This window comes from Misgurnus anguillicaudatus, chromosome 2 (genome assembly GCF_027580225.2).
Source record: "Misgurnus anguillicaudatus chromosome 2, ASM2758022v2, whole genome shotgun sequence".
Taxonomy (NCBI): Eukaryota; Metazoa; Chordata; class Actinopteri; order Cypriniformes; family Cobitidae; genus Misgurnus; species Misgurnus anguillicaudatus.
The window spans coordinates 23,802,216-23,820,161 of record NC_073338.2 but is presented as its reverse complement, the minus strand read 5'-3'; the positions used below and the strand labels follow the sequence as shown (position 1 = coordinate 23,820,161).

Here is a 17,946-nt window from a genome sequence, read left to right as displayed (position 1 = left end):
CAAAATACACGCAAGACACTCCCTTAACACTAAACTCTGATTACGCATGAGATTGTGCGAGTATCTGGCAAACGCGAGCGTTTCTTTTATCATAAACCCTTTAGACGCGTCTGCAGCAGGCACTTATTTTAACAAGACACGTGATGCACACACATATTTTGAAAAAAGGAACCACACATGAGGGGCTACATTCATGTTGTGACGAACTTCGCATCAAGCTCCCTCGAAAAAAGAAGTCACCGGCCGCCACTGACGTGTATGAATCACCATGCATTTGGTGCCCGTAGACCCTCTTTACACTAAAAATACCCATTGACTTTTGTGATAAAGGCATTGGACCTGTGAATATGGTGGCGGCAGGAATTAAATTCCTGCCCCCCCAGTGCATCGCCTCCTTTTCAGGTAAATTAGAGCTGCACAATTGTGGCCAATTAAAGTGACTTCAGTGCTGCTCATTCACCAGCTGTAGACTTCTTCATTTCACCTGGGTTGTATGCCTCTGTTTCTGACATCTACTTTATCCATTTTATGAGCTTGTCATAGAAACCGTTGTTAGGCTTTGATATGTAATTACTTGTTGTACACATGGCTCTCAGATGACTGAGCAGGAAGTAGGAAGCTTTGAGGATGGAGAATTCCCCCCATAGTTTCTCATCCTGACTGCAGCCAATCACCTGCTGTTGCTTGGTCTGTTGATGTGCCTGTCTGCGCAGTACGACTCTATCCCTGGTGTGTGCAGATCTAAAGACTTGACAGGGTTGAGAGGCGTTCGCCTGTCATGTCGTGCATTACTGCACATGGAGTGAGAGGTGAGCGTTCACTCTCTGACTCGGAGGTATCATAGCACTGCCTTGAGCAATGTTTGCATGATGCCACTCACCTGAATCACTATAGATTTTTTCCTCTTTCACATAAAACAATGCAGCTATTCGTTCCTTGGCTGTCACAGTTCATAATATGTGGTTAAATGATAAACTAATTGAGTTGAACTAATTCAAACTAAGTAAGTAAAAAATATGTTAAATGAGTTAGTTAATAATAAAGGTAGTAATTACATCACAGTGTGGATGTGGGTGCGTTATTAAATAAGATGCTAAGCTTACTAATTTTACTTATTTTATTTGTATCATTTGGTTGAATCTAAATACAGTTCCTGATGCTACCACATCCAACACTCAAAACAATAGTTTGTTTAATCAACTTAATTTAATTAAATTAGTTTAGGCTTGTACAACAAGAATAGAATATGTTCATTTAAACAAATAATTTTTTATTGCACCAACTTAATAAATTTACATTTCTTAGTCTTAAAAATATCTTGTTCAATAAACTTATTTCACTTAAGGAAAACTTTTCCACGCAATTGGTTCTGGTTTGTTCAACAAGGACAAAACGAGTTAATTCAAACAAAAAAATGTCATGTTAAACCATCTTAATAAATGCCAGTTTCTATATAATACCAGTTTTTCATGTTGGCATGCTATTAATAATAATATGATACATAAGATGAGCATCTCAGAAGAGACTGATCTCCACTAACTGAAGAGTTAGTGGCTCATTGAGAGAAATATCTCACATCCACAACTTAACCAGCGCCACTCTTCTGCATGATGGTAACCAAACAATTCGACATAATATATCACAAACTCTTAAAAATCAGTAAGAAACACTATAAAGGCTTGCTTTTTATCTAAAATGCATAAAATAACACTTAATTTTAAACATTTCTCTCCAAATGCAATTACATGCAAAACATGCTGGGAAATACAGATTCACACCCTAGTTAGTAAAATCAACAAAAATCATTTATGCAGTCTTAACACAAAATTATTAAAGGACAAGTTCGGTATTTTACACTTAAAGCCCTGTTTTCAGATTGTTTATGATGAAATAGAAATGAGAGCTTGAATAATAGACACTCCAGCCCAGTTGGTGGCTACAATCCGCCATTGCCAATTGCAAGAATACAAACGGGTTCCCGGCGCGGAGTAATACTGTACCTCACAGCATATCTAATACAAGTCAATGGAGATGGCAAAAACTACGATAAAACCTGTTGGAAAGCATCTTTTGCAGCGATTTGTGTGAGCATATCAGTGAACACCGCTGACCACTCGGTGAGTTTAACGTCTTTGTAAACAAAAGTTTAATGCATTTTAGGAAAGATTGTTCCAGTGCACCTATTCGGCTATTGTAGAGGTGGGAGGTGATACAAGAAACGCCCGAAAATTCTCGGGCCAGCATCATATGTCCAAATTTCAGTCAAAACCGTTCTATTTCATCATAAACAATCTGAAAACAGGACTTTAAGTGTAAAATAACGAACTTCTCCTTTAAATGAATTTTTTTATGAAGTGGGTTCAACATAAAATTGGGTTGGGACTAAAAAATGTAAAATTGTGTTGTGTTAACCTGTTTCCATTACATAAATTGGACAAGGCACAAGATAGTTTTAAGTGAAATATTAAGCATGTAATTTTATAAAGATCCAGTAGAGGGCGGCCTTGGTTGACTTTTTGTACAACACAAAGTCCAAAGGGGCCAATTTATTAATTATTTTGAGTGGGAAGGGAATTATACTGTGAAACTGACTTAATGACCAATGTATGGCAGAATGTGACCTCTGCATTTAATTCATCTCAGTAAGTAGTGATCACTGCAAATCGAAACAAGCACTTGGAGCTGTGGGCAGTGCCAGGGGAGCAATAGGGGAAAGGTTCCTGGCTCAAGGGCAACTTAGTCACACCGGCAACTCTCAGGATACAAGCCAGACTCTCTAACCATTAGGCCACGACTGCCCAATACTGTTGATATTTTATTGATATGGATAATGGCCTTCTACATGTCAGTTTTACCCATACCTGCACAAACAATATTTATATATCTTCATTTTAATTCTATGTTTCATGAAAACATTTGTACTGTTATGACTTACACTAACTGAAATTTAGTTAAAATATTTTTTTTACTATAGCTTGCAAACAATAGTAAAGGCAGACAATGAAAATTTAGAATGGCATTTAACACTCATTGTGTGCTGTGAAGTATTAGCTGTGATCTAATTCACGGAGTCCTTTACAGTGTTTAGGGCTCTTACATTGCTGTAGAAGTTCTATTTACTTGACACATTCATTTATTTCATATGAAATACCCAATTTATAGCAACAATTTAGCGTTTTGGTGGTCTGAGTATGATAAATGTAAAATTACACAGCTAGTTAGAAAATAAATATAACATACATTTGTGACCCTGCTTGTAAAAACCCAGCTAAAGTTTTTTTGTGACTCACTGTTTCCCAAATAATGCAAAGGTCATTCTGTGAAAATATTATCTTGATATATTTAATATTCACAGAGTAAGGTCATGTCAAATATTGAAATCAATGTAAAAATCATTGATTAAAATCAAACTTTGATATTCTTAATATTATAATTAGATTGAGACTTTAGACTGAGTTTCATAGACAGGGTCACATTTGTGTTTAAATCAAAATATATGATTTATATTAATTTAAATCCATAAAACAATATCATAGGCTGCGTTTACACTTGGCATTAACATGCAACCTATATCCGGATGTTGTCCACATACACATTGAAAAAACAAGTGTATACGCATTTGTGGTCGGAATGTTATCCGATCTGTGTGTCCTGATGCAGAGGTAGTCGAGGACGCTTTGTGATCGGATCTCAGTGTAATGTAAACGCAATCCAGCCATCGTATCTGCATTAACAGGTCAACGTCACACAAAACCCCGCCCACTATCATCTCCTCTCACTGACAGCTGTCAAAAATAAAGGACGTTAGGTCATGGAGCGCAGATGAGAGTTGCATAAATTCATATTTGTGGAGCAAAAGTGTCTTGAAATAAATCGATATACCAAAGCATTTTAACACTGCTGACTGTATTTAAGCTATTCAGGCCTATGTTTATTATGCTATGTTAGAGATTTAGTATTTAATAGCAGAATTTAATGGGTCGTTATAATGTTTGTGTTTCCATGGCGACATATCAAGTCAGGTCATTACGTGAATGTTGCGCTTCTTTCTGGTCAGCCAGCCGTTTCTCTCTCATTTAGCACATTTTAAGTTACTGGAAAACACAGAGAAACCATAATAACATTAACCAAATACATTTGGTTTTATGCAAAATTACTTATAAATGTGTTTGTAAATTACATTACTTCTTACGCACTATAACAGGAAATTTAGGAAACTGTTAGCTCTTTTATTTAAATCATATTTAAATTACCAGGAAACATAACTAACAACAGTTTATAGTTAATATAGAAATATATGAATAAACTTACTAAGGCAGACTAAAACAGTGGACTTGTGATGGTCATCCTAATGTTTCACACGGATTTTGTTGTTGATGAAAAGCATGCAGGTGAAAGTCAAGTTCAGGTAAAGTTACACCGGCTGACGCTGCAGTGCGGTGCGGACGCTGCAGATAAACAAAGATAAAGCCTTTAAAGCTAAAAAAAATGTGAACATCAGTTATTCTCTGCTGTTGGCTTATCAGTAGCACTGTACAATACGGTATTGCGGTTACCGCGACAACCCTAAATCATATGGTTAAAGACAGTTGTGGCCATTTGTGAATGACAGCTTTTCATCCAGCGCGTCTCCCTGCATGGGATCCGATCGGTCATCCAGATACAGAAGCCACTTTGATGTAACAAACGCGCCATGTCCTGATATACTGATGAAACGATCTGCAAGATCGGATCACAGAGATCGCATGTTAATGCAAAGTGTAAACCCAGCCATATATATCTTACTCAACCCCCCCTTAAACTAGCTTAAAAATACTTTTACATTGTTTAGGAATAAAATGACTGTGATTTGGATTAAATAATGTGTGTCTTAATTTGATAGTTTACCCAAAAATGAATTATTTGTCACCATTTACCCACCTCTCATGTTGTTCTAACCCTGTATGAGTTTTTTTACTCTGTTGAAAACAAAAGAAGATAATTTGATGAATGATGGTAGGCACACAGTTGACAGTACCCATTGACTTCAATAGTATTTGTTTTTCCTAATATGAAAGTCAATAGGTACCATCAACTGTTTCCATCATTTCTCAAAATATCTTCTTTTGTGTTCAACAGAATAAATAAATTCATACAGGTTTAGAACAACATGAGGGTGAGTAAATGATGACACAATTTTATTTTTGGGTGAACTATCCCTTTAACTGTTATCTATTCTATAATAAATCCTTTCTATTGGTTGCATTTTATGTGTGCACACAGCAACCACTGCTGAAATCATTAAAACTGCTGTTCTTAAAAATCAGGTTTATTTTAGCCAAACATCATGTGGTGGTCAAGAGGTGAATGCACGTCCATTTCCTGTGAAGTGAAAAATTTATGGTCACTTCTTCCCTATGCCATTTGTAGTGCCTTGCAGATAGCATACCCTTCCTACAACTGGCAAAATTACAGGACGATTGGAACATACGCGTTATCTTATTAATTCAGTGGTGTCAGCATGCAGCAGTCAATAGTGCATGAGCTTGTCCATGGTGACAGGATGGGATCTATGCAGTAGATGTATTAGGATCTATACCACCCACAGTGTCCTGCAATGACCATACAGCTACCTAGTATGTTAAAGCATTGGCCATTACATGCAACATTGCTTCCTAGTGGCCTATAATGAGCTGGCAGTTTTATGATGTCACCAGCCATACAAAAACACCATTGACCCTGATAGCCACCAGGCCCACTATCACCCTATAAAAACAGACAGAGTACGGATACTGGAACGTGATAATGGTCGCCAGCCCGACATCATTACTTTTTAATGAGTGTCCCTCTCGGGTCATACCTTTGATCTGACCTTTATAACCTTCTTTTGACACAGGTGCCAGTCGGAAAAAACCAAAGCCGCGCTTTCATGTAAGTAGACTTGACTTTAGTACCATCGTTTCCCAGCATGCCCCCATTTCATATGTGGTATTGGGCACCGTAGACCATGTCGCTTAATCAAGGCCTCTTTTTTCCTTTTCTGTTTCGGCTATTATAGACCCTTCAGTTCCGGCCTGAGAACAGAGTCTGTTGATGCTCAAAGCAATGTCAACTTCATAGTAAGACTTAATCATTAAACCTATCCGAGTTTAAGTTCTGTTGAATAGTAAGCTACTAATGTTTTCTCTGTTAAGGTGACATTTTTTGTAATGAATGTGTAATATGGTTCATCTCACAATTGGTCTTAAAAGTGCCTTTTTTCGTCATTGTTAAGAGATGTTGGTTTTGCAGATGTTTACTTGTTGCTCCTTGGTTATCATTAAATACATACAAACTTGCATGGTACCAAGTAGCTGTACATGTCTTAAACTACATTATGTATGCGTTTTAATATATAAATACACAGATATTGAGTCAGTTTTATACCAATTTTATGATTTTGTTGAGGGTGCAGTTTTGTCTTGGTGGAAAGTTAAAGTGGCCATGAAACGGAAGTAGCGATTTGCCTTATTTCCTCCATGGTGACGTATATCCGGGTGAAACGGCTTCTGAAATGAAATAAGGCAGGACTGGATTTGAATTTGTCCATCAAGATCTGATTGGATTGTTTGAAGTTGGGTCGTGTTGCTAATTGCTTATTGCTGCAATCTCCTCCCAGACCCCGCCTACCTGTCATACCATATGACTGGAAGTAACAAGAGAACGTTTTGAGGAGGGGAGGAGATTTGCATTTTCGATTCAAGATTGTAAGAAATAATTGACCACGGGCCATTGAATTATAAGAAAATAATGCACTTCGCGCCCTGCCGTTATACCGCGGTGTGCATTGTTTTCAAATGGTTCAGAGGACCGCGGTCGATTGTTCCTCTTGTGCCACGGTTGCCGCAGGCATTGCTCTGGTGCCTATTTTTAACAAATTTTGACAGGTTAGGTGTGCGGTTGTCAGAAATTAATGCATACCCACCGGGCATTTCTCGGCAGATCGGAGTGCGGCATTCAACAGACCCGTGGTATAAGGGCACATTGAGGGGCAACCTTCCAATTTCTCTAATGAAGCCAATACGGAAGTGACTTAAAATGCAATTTATCGACTGGCCACTTGAGGCTGGCTCCAAAAGGGAGTCAATTCCTATAGACTCCCATGTTAAAAATGCCCAACTTTAAAGTAGAAAATAATATGCTTAAAGCCTGGTACAAAAAGTGTTTTTGGTCTGTATAGCTAATTTTGCCCTCCATAACAACTGTGAGGGGGGTGAATTTTTTTGTAACTCATCAGTTTAAATTATATCAAGCCTTAAACTTCTGCATAATTAAGGGCGTGGTCACTTAAGTGATGGGTGAACAGCCACTGCTGTCACTAGACTCACGCTAGGCGGGCGTGGTTTCAGCCACCAGCCACCTCAGCTTCACCCATGCCCCGCCTTTTTTCCCATTTTCGGTTTTCCGCGAGTAATTTGCGGTGACGCGCGGCTAAGATGGCGACGGCAGGCAACGCCTACCTTAAGCTTCAAAACAATCTTCACAAATCAATGGGTGACGTCACGGACACTACGTCCATATTTTTTTACGGTCTATGGGGCACAAAAATAAAAAACAATGAAGCTCACAGATAAGTCATTTGTAAAAAAAACATTTCCACAATATTCCAAAACAAATTACATTTTTTTTTTTCATTTTATTTTCATGGAGACTTTAAATAGCCTAGTGAAAATGGTCAATGATTTTGCATCACTTTCTCTTCCTCCAACTAGGGTTGTAACGGTTTGGTGGTTTATTGCGATGCTGGCATGTACGGTTAAAGTACAGTGAACATTTGCTTATTTATGGTTTGGGGGAATAAATAAAAGCAGATCTAGCCTGAGGTGCTGTGCATATTTCACTTGACACAGCTGAGAAATTTTTATTTTTGGATCTTGGAATCATCACAGTTTAATCTAAAGAGAAAACACTTATTCCTTTTTTTCAAATGGAAGATGTGCAGCTTTTTTATTTTATTTTTTTTCAAAATGTAGAATTTTTTTTGCATTAAAACATTTGATATAAAAAAATCTATTTATTTTCATTAATTTAAGGGTCAAGTGTTGATTATAATAAAAATGAATGTTTCATAGCATATACCATGACATTTTCTGAGACGATTATCATATTGAAAATCTCAGAAGTTAAATCATCAGGCACTTTATCTGAAATAAGCACTCACTTATTTACCATAAGCACCCCCTAGTGGCCAATTGGCAACTTAATTATTTTTAATGAATTTTCACATTTACTTTGAACCAATTGATATTATTTAATCACTCACAGCTTAAGTATTTAATTGATAAAAATGATTTATGTAGTGATAAATGAAAGTTTAACATTTTGGTATTTATTTGGATCATTTTAGATTTTGCAGCTTTTGACAAATTCAAACACTAAGTTATGTGGACTGTTTTTCAATGGCATTGTTGATTTAACTTCTTGATTCACACAGACCAAAGAATATGTGGTTCACTGCTCCTTAGATATAACAAGACCGCCTCATCTATTGTGCTCCATTCTTTAGCTCGTAACAGACGTTTCATTCTAAAATATTTTCCAAGACCCGACGTCTTGTGTTTGGGAATGTCAACATTTGCAAAGAGTGGCCCTTCTCTAATCCGGCAGACTGTGGTATAGAGAGAGGATTAGGGTCTAGTTTGTTTTCCTGGTCTCCTGGAATGTTCCTTTAGCAGCGCTTTTGTACCTGGGCCGGGCCCAAGGTCATCCTTCTGTCTCCACGCAGCTCCTTTTGTGTCTTCTAGCAAGTCTCAACCACACAGAGTCAACACGGCTCCCTCCTCAAAAGCAGAACGCGAGTGGAATTTCAATCCTTGTCGCAACACTCGTTAAATGTTACTTAGTTTTCTCATTAAGCAATTTGAGTGCTCCCACTCCCCCACTGATGTTTGACTTAAATGTTGAGCGGAAAAAAGATCAGCATTCCAGTGCATCTCCCAGTCTGTCTGCATCATTCATCACAGGTTTTGTAGCTGGTGTCTGATTGAAGTCTGATGGATTAACTGACTCGGGTGGGCAGTGTTATTGAGCCGTTGTCACCGCTTCAACTTGTGCCACAGTTTAACTTCAATGCTTACGATTATTGCATAGCTTTATGTCAGTGGATCTCTTCATAAGCTCATGTATCTTCAGTGTTATCTTCCATTTCTACAACATGACCTTAGATGTGTATGTTATTGTGCAAGCAGTTAAATGTTTTGTAGTATTGATAGTTTTACCAATATTGTTTGGACCGCTCTGCGCTCTCATGGATTTTTTGGTCATGTAGAGTTAATTTGGCTAATAATGAGCCTACGAAGTTATTGATTTTGATGATAAGAGATTGTGGCGAGTAAATTCAGTGCTTCCCTAACGTCTGTTGGCCCAACTGCTATGGGAATGCACATGCAAGGTCAAAGGTTAGAGATGGGAGAAAGTACTAAATATATTCATGTACAACTGCAAGTTTTTCCTAATTTTTTGCTTTTAGCTACTGATGCTTCATTTGAGTCATTTTTTATACATAACTGGTTTATAATAAATAATTTGCTTTTCATTTAGTTTGATGATGATTTAATTTAGCGGTTGTTGAACCAGTTGGGTTTGATTTAAATAAGTAAATTAAGTAAGTTACATTTTATAGTGGACAGACCATAGGTATGACATGGTTTTCCGGACAGGGATTAGCTTAAGCAGGAATAGACCTTAGTTTAATTAGGAAATATAACTAGTTTTAACAAACATGCCTTACTAAAACTTTGCCTGTGCGAATTTTGAGGTTAAAAAGGGCACTGATGTAGCCTATTTTAATATATATCAGTGCGAGTTGTTTGTGTATTTTAGTCTAGGATTAGTCCTGTCCAGGAAAATGTATCAATGTGAAATGTATCACAAAATGTTTTATAACGAAGAATAAAATATAGGTGTTTCTTTTGAATTTCAGAGTGTTTCTCAACCAAGGGAGCTAGCCTGGGACCTCAACATGACTTGGTTATGTAAAATAAGACCGAACAAGCATTAATATATTGTAATAATATGCTTCAATTAAAAAAAACAGGCATTTTTTTTAGTGTTTGACTATTTCATAATGAATACACATCTTTATTGTTCTGCCAAGGTCTACAATCTCAGAAAATAATGCACAAAAGCTGTCATTGGGGTGGTACCTTTTTGAAAAAGAAAAGTAAAAATTTGAAAAATTTGGTTTCAAAACGAGATAACTCTACTTAATTTTTCATTTTGTTTTCAGATTTTTTTTTTTTTTTTTTTTTTTTTGATGGTGCATTCCAATTAATATCAATCAAACTGCAGTTGGTTTATTTTGATTTAAGCCTTCATAACTAAAAGCCTACAGCCAAGTAGCACAATAAAAACATGTAACATGATAATAAACATTTTTTGACAAAAAATTTAAAAACTGAGTTATCTCGTTTTGAAACCAAACTCTTCACTTGTACCTAAAGAGTGTATATTACTACATAACACGTACATACCTGTACCTAAATGGTACATAGTGGGACCTTTTTAAAGGGTACTGTCCCAGTAACAGCTTTTGTACCTTTTTAGAGATTGTAAAATATTTTATCAAGTAGAAATTGTGAGCAAAGAGGCATTCAGATATTGTTGTGGACAATGAAAGTCAATACAGTCTGCACATTACGACAGATCCTTAATGAGCCAGCAGATGTCGCACTGTCTGCACATTACACACTATCAGCTGAGCTACTGTTATTATGGACAAAAGAGCATCGTATTGGGCAGTTTATTCTCAAATGTTAACAATACTGATGCGTTTGGATTAACGACAGATACTCGCGTAACAATGTTATTTGTTTAATTAGATTTTGGAGTTATGTATTTTGGTGTTTGCAATTTTCAACTCAAACATAATAAGATACAGTATAATATGCATTCAAACACAGGTTTTATGCAGCTTTGAGGAAGAACAAATCTGACGGCTGGGCACTATACACTTTTGAATTGCTGCTTTTTTTAAACTATCTATGTTGTTTAAAGCAGAGAAAATACGCTGTGCTCTACAAACCTTTGGGCAATTTTGTCGTACCATAAATGTATTTTAAGTACTTGGTACACTTAATAATAAAAAATAACTGTCAGTGTCAAAACAATGACACTCGACGTAATGACACGCGTAAACAGTTCGTTAATACATCGCAATTTTTTCATTAATCTTAACTCCGTACTTCTCACTATTTCAAATAACGAAATATGTTTCTGGAAATACTTTAAATCCATCAAAATCTAATAATATACAAATCTGTGTATAAAAATATATATTTTTAGCGACACTCTATATGCTCATCTAACAAAATAAAACAGTCGCACATGGCACAGCACTGTAGATTCAATGGGTGTGTTGGACTTAATGCGCCACTCTGCGCAGACCGTGCAGCGTATGACATCACAGTATCGCGACAGGTACTTTGATGTCACGCGCAGTTCGGTCTGCGCAGTGCCGCATCATGTCAAACAAACCTAATACTTTCTCTAGAGATGTAAGCCTACATTTGTTCTATAATCTCTCGTAGGTTTACCAGAATGCGCAAAAAATACACATCATGCTTGAATAAGTGTATACATTTCCAAAGACAAATTATCCGATACAAATAAATTACTTAATGAACACTTTAAGGCTCCTTGCAGAAAATAAAGATACATTTGAGTCTGTTCATTTAATGCAGTCTCAACTCGAGTGCGAAATCCCCAGTGGATGGAAAGAGTCTCTGTCCAGCAGCCACGAGCCAACGTGCACGAGCATATTTGAGTACCAGTGGACGCCGTCCTCCTGCGATGTGACGTTTGAATCGAGAGCCGGAAAGAGCCACGTCATCAGCGCGTGACTTAATCGGACCGGTGCAAAAGCCCAGTGCGCCCATTTGTGATTTTCAATAACCGCGTAGCAAGAAACCAGCACCTGATCCACTATTATAGTTCCGAGCGCGGTGACCGGCGCGTACGAGCCCTCGTGCTCTTCAGTGTATATCCTCTTCACTGTAACGCTCGTGAGGGTCTCGCGCGTGCCATCCGAAACTAAAAGCTTATCTCCAGGCTTCACGTTGCTGGCAAATGTCGCTGTCATACCTGTAGATGTACCGTTCCCAATGAAAACTAGGTGTGCTGCTGTGAGGGTGAGCTTTTTATAAGGCTCTGACGTCTCGATGACGAGGAATTGCCGTCTGGTTGTGGGATCGTGGTCCATGAACATTATAAAGTCGCTGAATAAAATATTTCCCTTCTCGTCCGCAGCTAAAACCTTATCTCCCAGTTTGAGATCTTTGATATGTGTACTCCTCCCATCGGCGAGTGTCACCTTGCTAGATCCTGGAAAACATCCTCCTGATTTAGCAGCGACTGAGTTTTCTGAAAACAAACGAGGAATTTAGATGAACACTTTTATAGCAAAGAAAAAGCAGTTAGGCTATAAATTTGTTGTTTTATGGCATTCTGCAATAATCAAATAATGTGTTTTATTTGACAAAGGATTCACATGATGGTGCTGAATTGGAAATGTTCCTCAGTTGTGTTGAGACTGTCCTGATGCAAGTGTTGAAAGTGTCTTTTCTGTCTGAGTTGTGAATTAACACAAAGTGATCATGCATTGTCATTTAAATTAAGCCTGGACTTTGCTTTTCCCTGATCCTTTTAGTTTTGTGTAACTGTTTGCACAGGTGCAGAAACCCCAAAGTGCCAATTCGCCTAGCGTATTACTTTCACTTACGATGGCGCAAATACAATTTGCCTTATTGAACTCCTCTTATATAGTTTTTAAATGGCTGTGTTTTATTAGAATATACTTTTTATTGCCGTTTCACATGTTGCCAATAATTGTGAATCATCAGTCTGTAATTAAATCCTATAAAATCAACCATTTGTAACAATTAACACATGATTTTTTTACTTTAATCTGGCTGACATGTCATGTACAGTCTCAAAAATGATGTTTTGTTTCAACCCATGGTTGAATAAAATATGGACAAACCATTGATTTAAATTAACCTAGAAAATATTATTCTAGGTCAAATAGCCATATTTGACTCAACTATAGATTGGGTTTGTCCATATTTTACCCAACCATGGGTTAAAACAGCTCAGCATTTTTATGAGTGTGTTGTCATCTTTCTCTTTTAGATTGATTAAAATAATTTCACATTATTCTGCCACACTTTTTGCTTTGATTTGGCTCATTATTTTGTAAACATTTTTGGACATGATTATCAGAATTATGGGCATTAATCCGAAAACAGAGCATTACTGAATTTTACATTATGCATGTAGAACCACGGACGCAAAGTTTAGTGTTTGCACATTAAATTGTTTGGGAGACAGTGTAATAGTGATGCTCTCACCTGCTTTCACAGAGCAATGTATGTGAGCTTTAGATTCGTAATAGACCCAGTCAAATCCTGCCTCCACCGCAAGCCTTGATAACATCCCATACTTGCTTTTATCCCTGTCTGATGTAGTGATGTCCACCGCCCGTCCTTCGTAGTGCAGTGACTCTTCGAAGTGGTGACCGTCCTCATCCCAGCCTTCTGTCACGCGCAGTTTAACACCCGGCCACTGGTTCATCACAGATATCGCCAATGAATTTAACTTGTCCTTACAGCGCTGAATGGATGAGAGAGACAGTTTTCAAGTTAAAATACCAACCTTGATTTCAAGTGCCAAAAAGTTACGCACGCGCATGCTCTCCCAACAAGGTCTATGCCAAAAGTTTAAATTGTGGGCATTTGGACCCTGTGAATCAATGCATGTTGTTAACGGGTAGTTTCGATCGCATAGTGCTGAATGCAAACCTTGCAAATGCATGATATTCTACAAAGGCAAATTCTGTATTTTTATTTCACAATCACCTTATAATGTTAAAGTTCAAATGCAACTCTTAGGTAGCCTACAGCATGCGCATTGTAGATCTCTGAGATCTGTTGGTTGTGGATATTGTTTGTATCTTAAGTCCAGATCACAGACACCCATCGATCGATAGCTGAGAGTTAATAGAGCTGAAAATTCAAGTTATTCCTCTCAGCCGGAGCAACGGCAGTCAACTGCAAATTCACTGCCAACGCGTCTCCTGCTGGATAGCTTTATTGAATATCAGCATCTTATAGGACACTGAAGATGTGTGCTGTTATTATTTGCACAAAATTTGCTGCGTGGTTTGTGATAAAGCCACATATGCGTCCGGTTTGTTATTGGAAAAGCTCTACCGCAAAAGGCATTTTAATCAAAGGAAACAGTAAAGCAGCTGATTGAAGCGCAACACAAAACGCGCTCACTGCGGGAGCCAGTCATTTTCAATAATAGACGCGAAACATCAGTGTCAAAGATCGACCCACAGTCTCCATTAAGTCCTTAATACAAGCAGGTCATGCAGAAGATATTTTTTAAACCCAAACGCAGATGGAGGAAAGGAGAAGGAAAATTTAATTGATGATTAAAACCACATATTACGCAACAGTCTTAATCGTAACATACGAACTGCAAGTTTTTTTTCTATAGATTATATTGTTAAATAAGATGTCTCAAAATGAAGAAATAAAGTTTTTAAAAATTATATGTTGTAAATCCCTTTTTAATTATGCGCAAGGTGCAAGTTTTGCGCAAATGACCAAAACCAACATTCTGTCGATTCCCAGAGCAACCAATTCTCGGTTTTCTTTACATTTAACAGTTGTTTTAATTATTTGGATTTGCCTTCATTTAGCGCAACACCGTTTAAAGACCTGTTAAACTTAATATAACCTCGCGCTCTCAGCGTCTCCAAGTGCATGGCAGCGTACTTACGCACACATGGGTCCATACCTGTGTCATCAGCCTGTCAGCATTTGTGTTTTCCTCGTCTTTAAAGATGATGTCGGGATTATAATTGGGAATCAATTCCTTAAATCTCTCCGAATTCCTTGTAATTTTGCCTTCGTATTTGCCGCTGGCACCAAGGGTTTTCTCGGCAACATTGGGAATGAACTGCTTGTAAGCCAACGGGGTTAATTTCTTTGGGTGTCTTCGTTTTCCATGACCTCTACCAGGACCACAAGCTAATCCACAGGGCGTTAGGAAAAAGCAGATAAAACACAGAAAAGCAATTTGCTTGAGATGCAGCCTTACATCCATGACGCCAAATGATCTCTTCGGATGCTTCAATTTGGTCACTTGTGGTCTCGTCGCGCGTGGCGGGTGGATGTTGCCAAACGACCACTACCGAAGCAGGTGCAATAACGACCGCTCGCGATAGCCACTGAGTAAGCACATTGGAGGATGGCTGTCACAGCTAAGTGGGAGACGAAAGAGCGATTTAGTTTAGACGGGAGGTAGGGTCAGACGCTTATGAGGAGAGGCAGTCTACCCAAATGAATTACAGAGGAGATCTTTGGCAAGGGGGAGGGAGTCTATTGACTTGACGGAGCAACTGTGATGCCATCCAGGCTAAGACACTTTGTACTATCCTAATTGTTGCACATATTAGTTAAATGCGTTGGCATGCATGGTCAACTTTTATAAATAATTCAAATGTTAAATGTGAATAAAATATTGAAGTATTGTGTGATCATTATAAATAAGTGTCCTGCTGTGCTTCTCATCAGATGATGAATTAATTAGGGTATTTTGTTTAAAGGCACAGATAAGAACTTTAGGTGGCTCAGTAAAAAGTTAGTAATGTTGCTTCTCCATTCCTTTCTAATGACTAACCATGTTTTTTATTATTAGTCAGTGAAACTGTCTTTATTAGTCAGGGATCTTTCTTCAGTGCCCGTTTAGCGATCACACAATTTCTACACAACTTATCATTAGGTACTTAGAGAAGCGGAGGATCTAAAAGCTGCCCTTGTTTTGATAAGCTTGTGATGTTATTGTACATAGTGACTTTTAGGTGTAGGGTAATCCTTTTTGCATTTGACTTTGTTCCATGTCAGATCCATTATCAGGTGATTTGAAGTCCAGCCATTACTGACATGCTGTTTTAGTTCAAATCCTGTGTGAAAATAAAAATATAAGAGTGAAGGCGAAACTATCCACACACTTTTTTCATGTTTAAGTGCTATAATTGGGTCCCCAGTGCTTCTATCAACCTTGAAAATGTGAAAAAGATCAACCCAGTATAGTTTTGGTTAACCATTCTCTGCAAACATGTGAAAAAATAAGTAATTGAAATTTGGCTCCCCCTGTGATGTCAGAAGGGGATAATACCGCCCCTTAATCTGCACTCTCCAACCACGGCACTGCCATTTAGTGCAGAGATCAGCTCATTTGCATTTAAAGGCCCTCTATGCATTTTCGGCGTTTTTGTCTAACAGCGACCCCTAGAGTCGCTGGAGAATACTTGCAACTGTCGTAATTTCCCACTCTAGTACTCCGAAGATAATGACCAGGTAATGTTTCACAATTTCATACAAATATTAGGCTACTGCATAGTCTACTAAACTACAGATGATGGTAATAGAATAATAAGAAGTTTATTCCAAGTGTAGAGTGCATATAATAATAAAGTAGCCTACCGCGTTTGCTAGCTTATAATGTTTTTACATGATTGCAGCTAAATCACAAGTAAACAGTCTATAGTCTATGTCTACTGTATCATTGTTGCTTATAATGTTTTTACATGATTGCAGCTAAATCACAAGTAAACAGTCTATAGTCTATGTCTACTGTATCATTTCATTTGTGTTTTGTTATTGTAATGTAAACATTACAAAATGCCATGACAAAGTTAATTGTGTACGTTGCATTATTTCATAACATAATGTCACTATACATGATTATTGCTATTTATCATAATAGGTTGCAAGTTGTGCATGTTTACACTATTTACAACCTCTAGGCTTATTTATGTCCTGATAATTATGTGAGATATTGACAACTGTTGTCACGATAATCGCATGACATAGTACAAGCAAGCGCAACGACATACAACATAGACCGCAAACAAGTTTACAAATAAGAGATTTACTTACTAGTCCATCAACAAGATCGCCAGATCAGCATCCCTCCAGATTCTCGCGGTCAGATTCTCTTTTCCTTTTCCTACTCTCTTCCGAACGCGCTTTCTTAACTTTTAAATCTTTTAGCCTCACGTCTCAAATTCGCGCGTGCAGTTGTTGTTATGGGCTTCATCGACTTCATGCGGCGCTGCAAGAACCGACAGCCGGATGACGTCAAAGTGCCGTCTCGGATCATTCTCGCGGTACTTTGACGTCATCCGGCGGTCAGTTCTTGCAGCGCCGCACGAAGTCGAACAAGCCTAATGTGTGTGATGTCGTTGCCGTAAAGCAAGTCGTGATTCTCGCGAGATTTGTCGGGCGGTTCTCTCAAGCTTGCATTGCTGGTTTTGCTAGCGTCGTCCTCCCCGAGCTTCAACAGGAAGATGATTCGCCCTACTATGACTTTGTTTACCACCAAAATAACTTTGAAGCTGTTATATTAAGGTAAAATAACGCATAGTGTGTCTTTAAAGGGACACACTCAAAATGGCACATTTTTGCTCACACCTACAAAGTGGCAATTTTAAAGCAACACTAAAGAGTTTTTTTTTACCTTAAAATAACGTTTCCAAAAAAGTTTTGTTCGTTCATCCACTTGAAACAGGGTGAACGCACTTTCACACGTTCGCAGCCCTCTATCGGCCAAAACCGCACTAAAGAAGTTTCCAACCGTCGGGTCGTGGTCCTGTAGTTCGAGTGAAAACTACAAAAACTTGCTTTACGGCAGACCTAAAATCCAATCAGAGCCAGCGTTGCTGCAGTAGGCTAAATTATGAACAACAGTGGTGATGGACAATTCCGCTTCCAACCTGTAGGGGGAGCAAAGAGCAAAAACTCTTTAGTGTTGCTTTAACATGTTATAATAAATTATCTGATATTTTGAGCTAGAACTTCACATAAGTACTGTAAGGACACTAAAGATTTATTTTACATCTATAAAAAGTCTTGTGAA

General features: G+C 38.0%; 2 protein-coding genes across 5 annotated transcripts in view; one reads left to right on the top strand and one right to left on the bottom strand.

The window, feature by feature from the left end:
* rbm33b (RNA binding motif protein 33b) overlaps positions 1-10,033 on the top strand; it is a 41,769-nt gene extending 31,736 nt beyond the window's left edge. For 3 of the 4 annotated variants that reach the window (XM_055202032.2, XM_055202031.2, XM_073875087.1), the window contains 3 exons: positions 5,876-5,910; positions 6,038-6,098; positions 9,941-10,033. In XM_055202032.2, the coding sequence (XP_055058007.2) occupies positions 5,876-5,910; positions 6,038-6,098; positions 9,941-10,018 (174 nt within the window). In that variant the 3' untranslated portion in view covers positions 10,019-10,033. Of the gene's footprint in view, positions 1-5,875; positions 5,911-6,037; positions 6,325-9,940 lie in introns of those variants that run through there. The other variant, XM_073875091.1, reaches the window with a different exon arrangement.
* Positions 10,034-11,574: 1,541 nt separating this feature from the next.
* shhb (sonic hedgehog signaling molecule b) lies at positions 11,575-16,041 on the bottom strand. The gene is made up of 3 exons (XM_055202033.2): positions 14,821-16,041; positions 13,365-13,626; positions 11,575-12,378 (listed from the first exon to the last, which is right to left on the bottom strand). Exons 1-3 carry the CDS (start codon positions 15,127-15,129, stop codon positions 11,702-11,704), a joined length of 1,248 nt encoding a protein of 415 aa, XP_055058008.1. The 5' UTR covers positions 15,130-16,041; the 3' UTR covers positions 11,575-11,701.
* Positions 16,042-17,946: the final 1,905 nt, after the last annotated feature.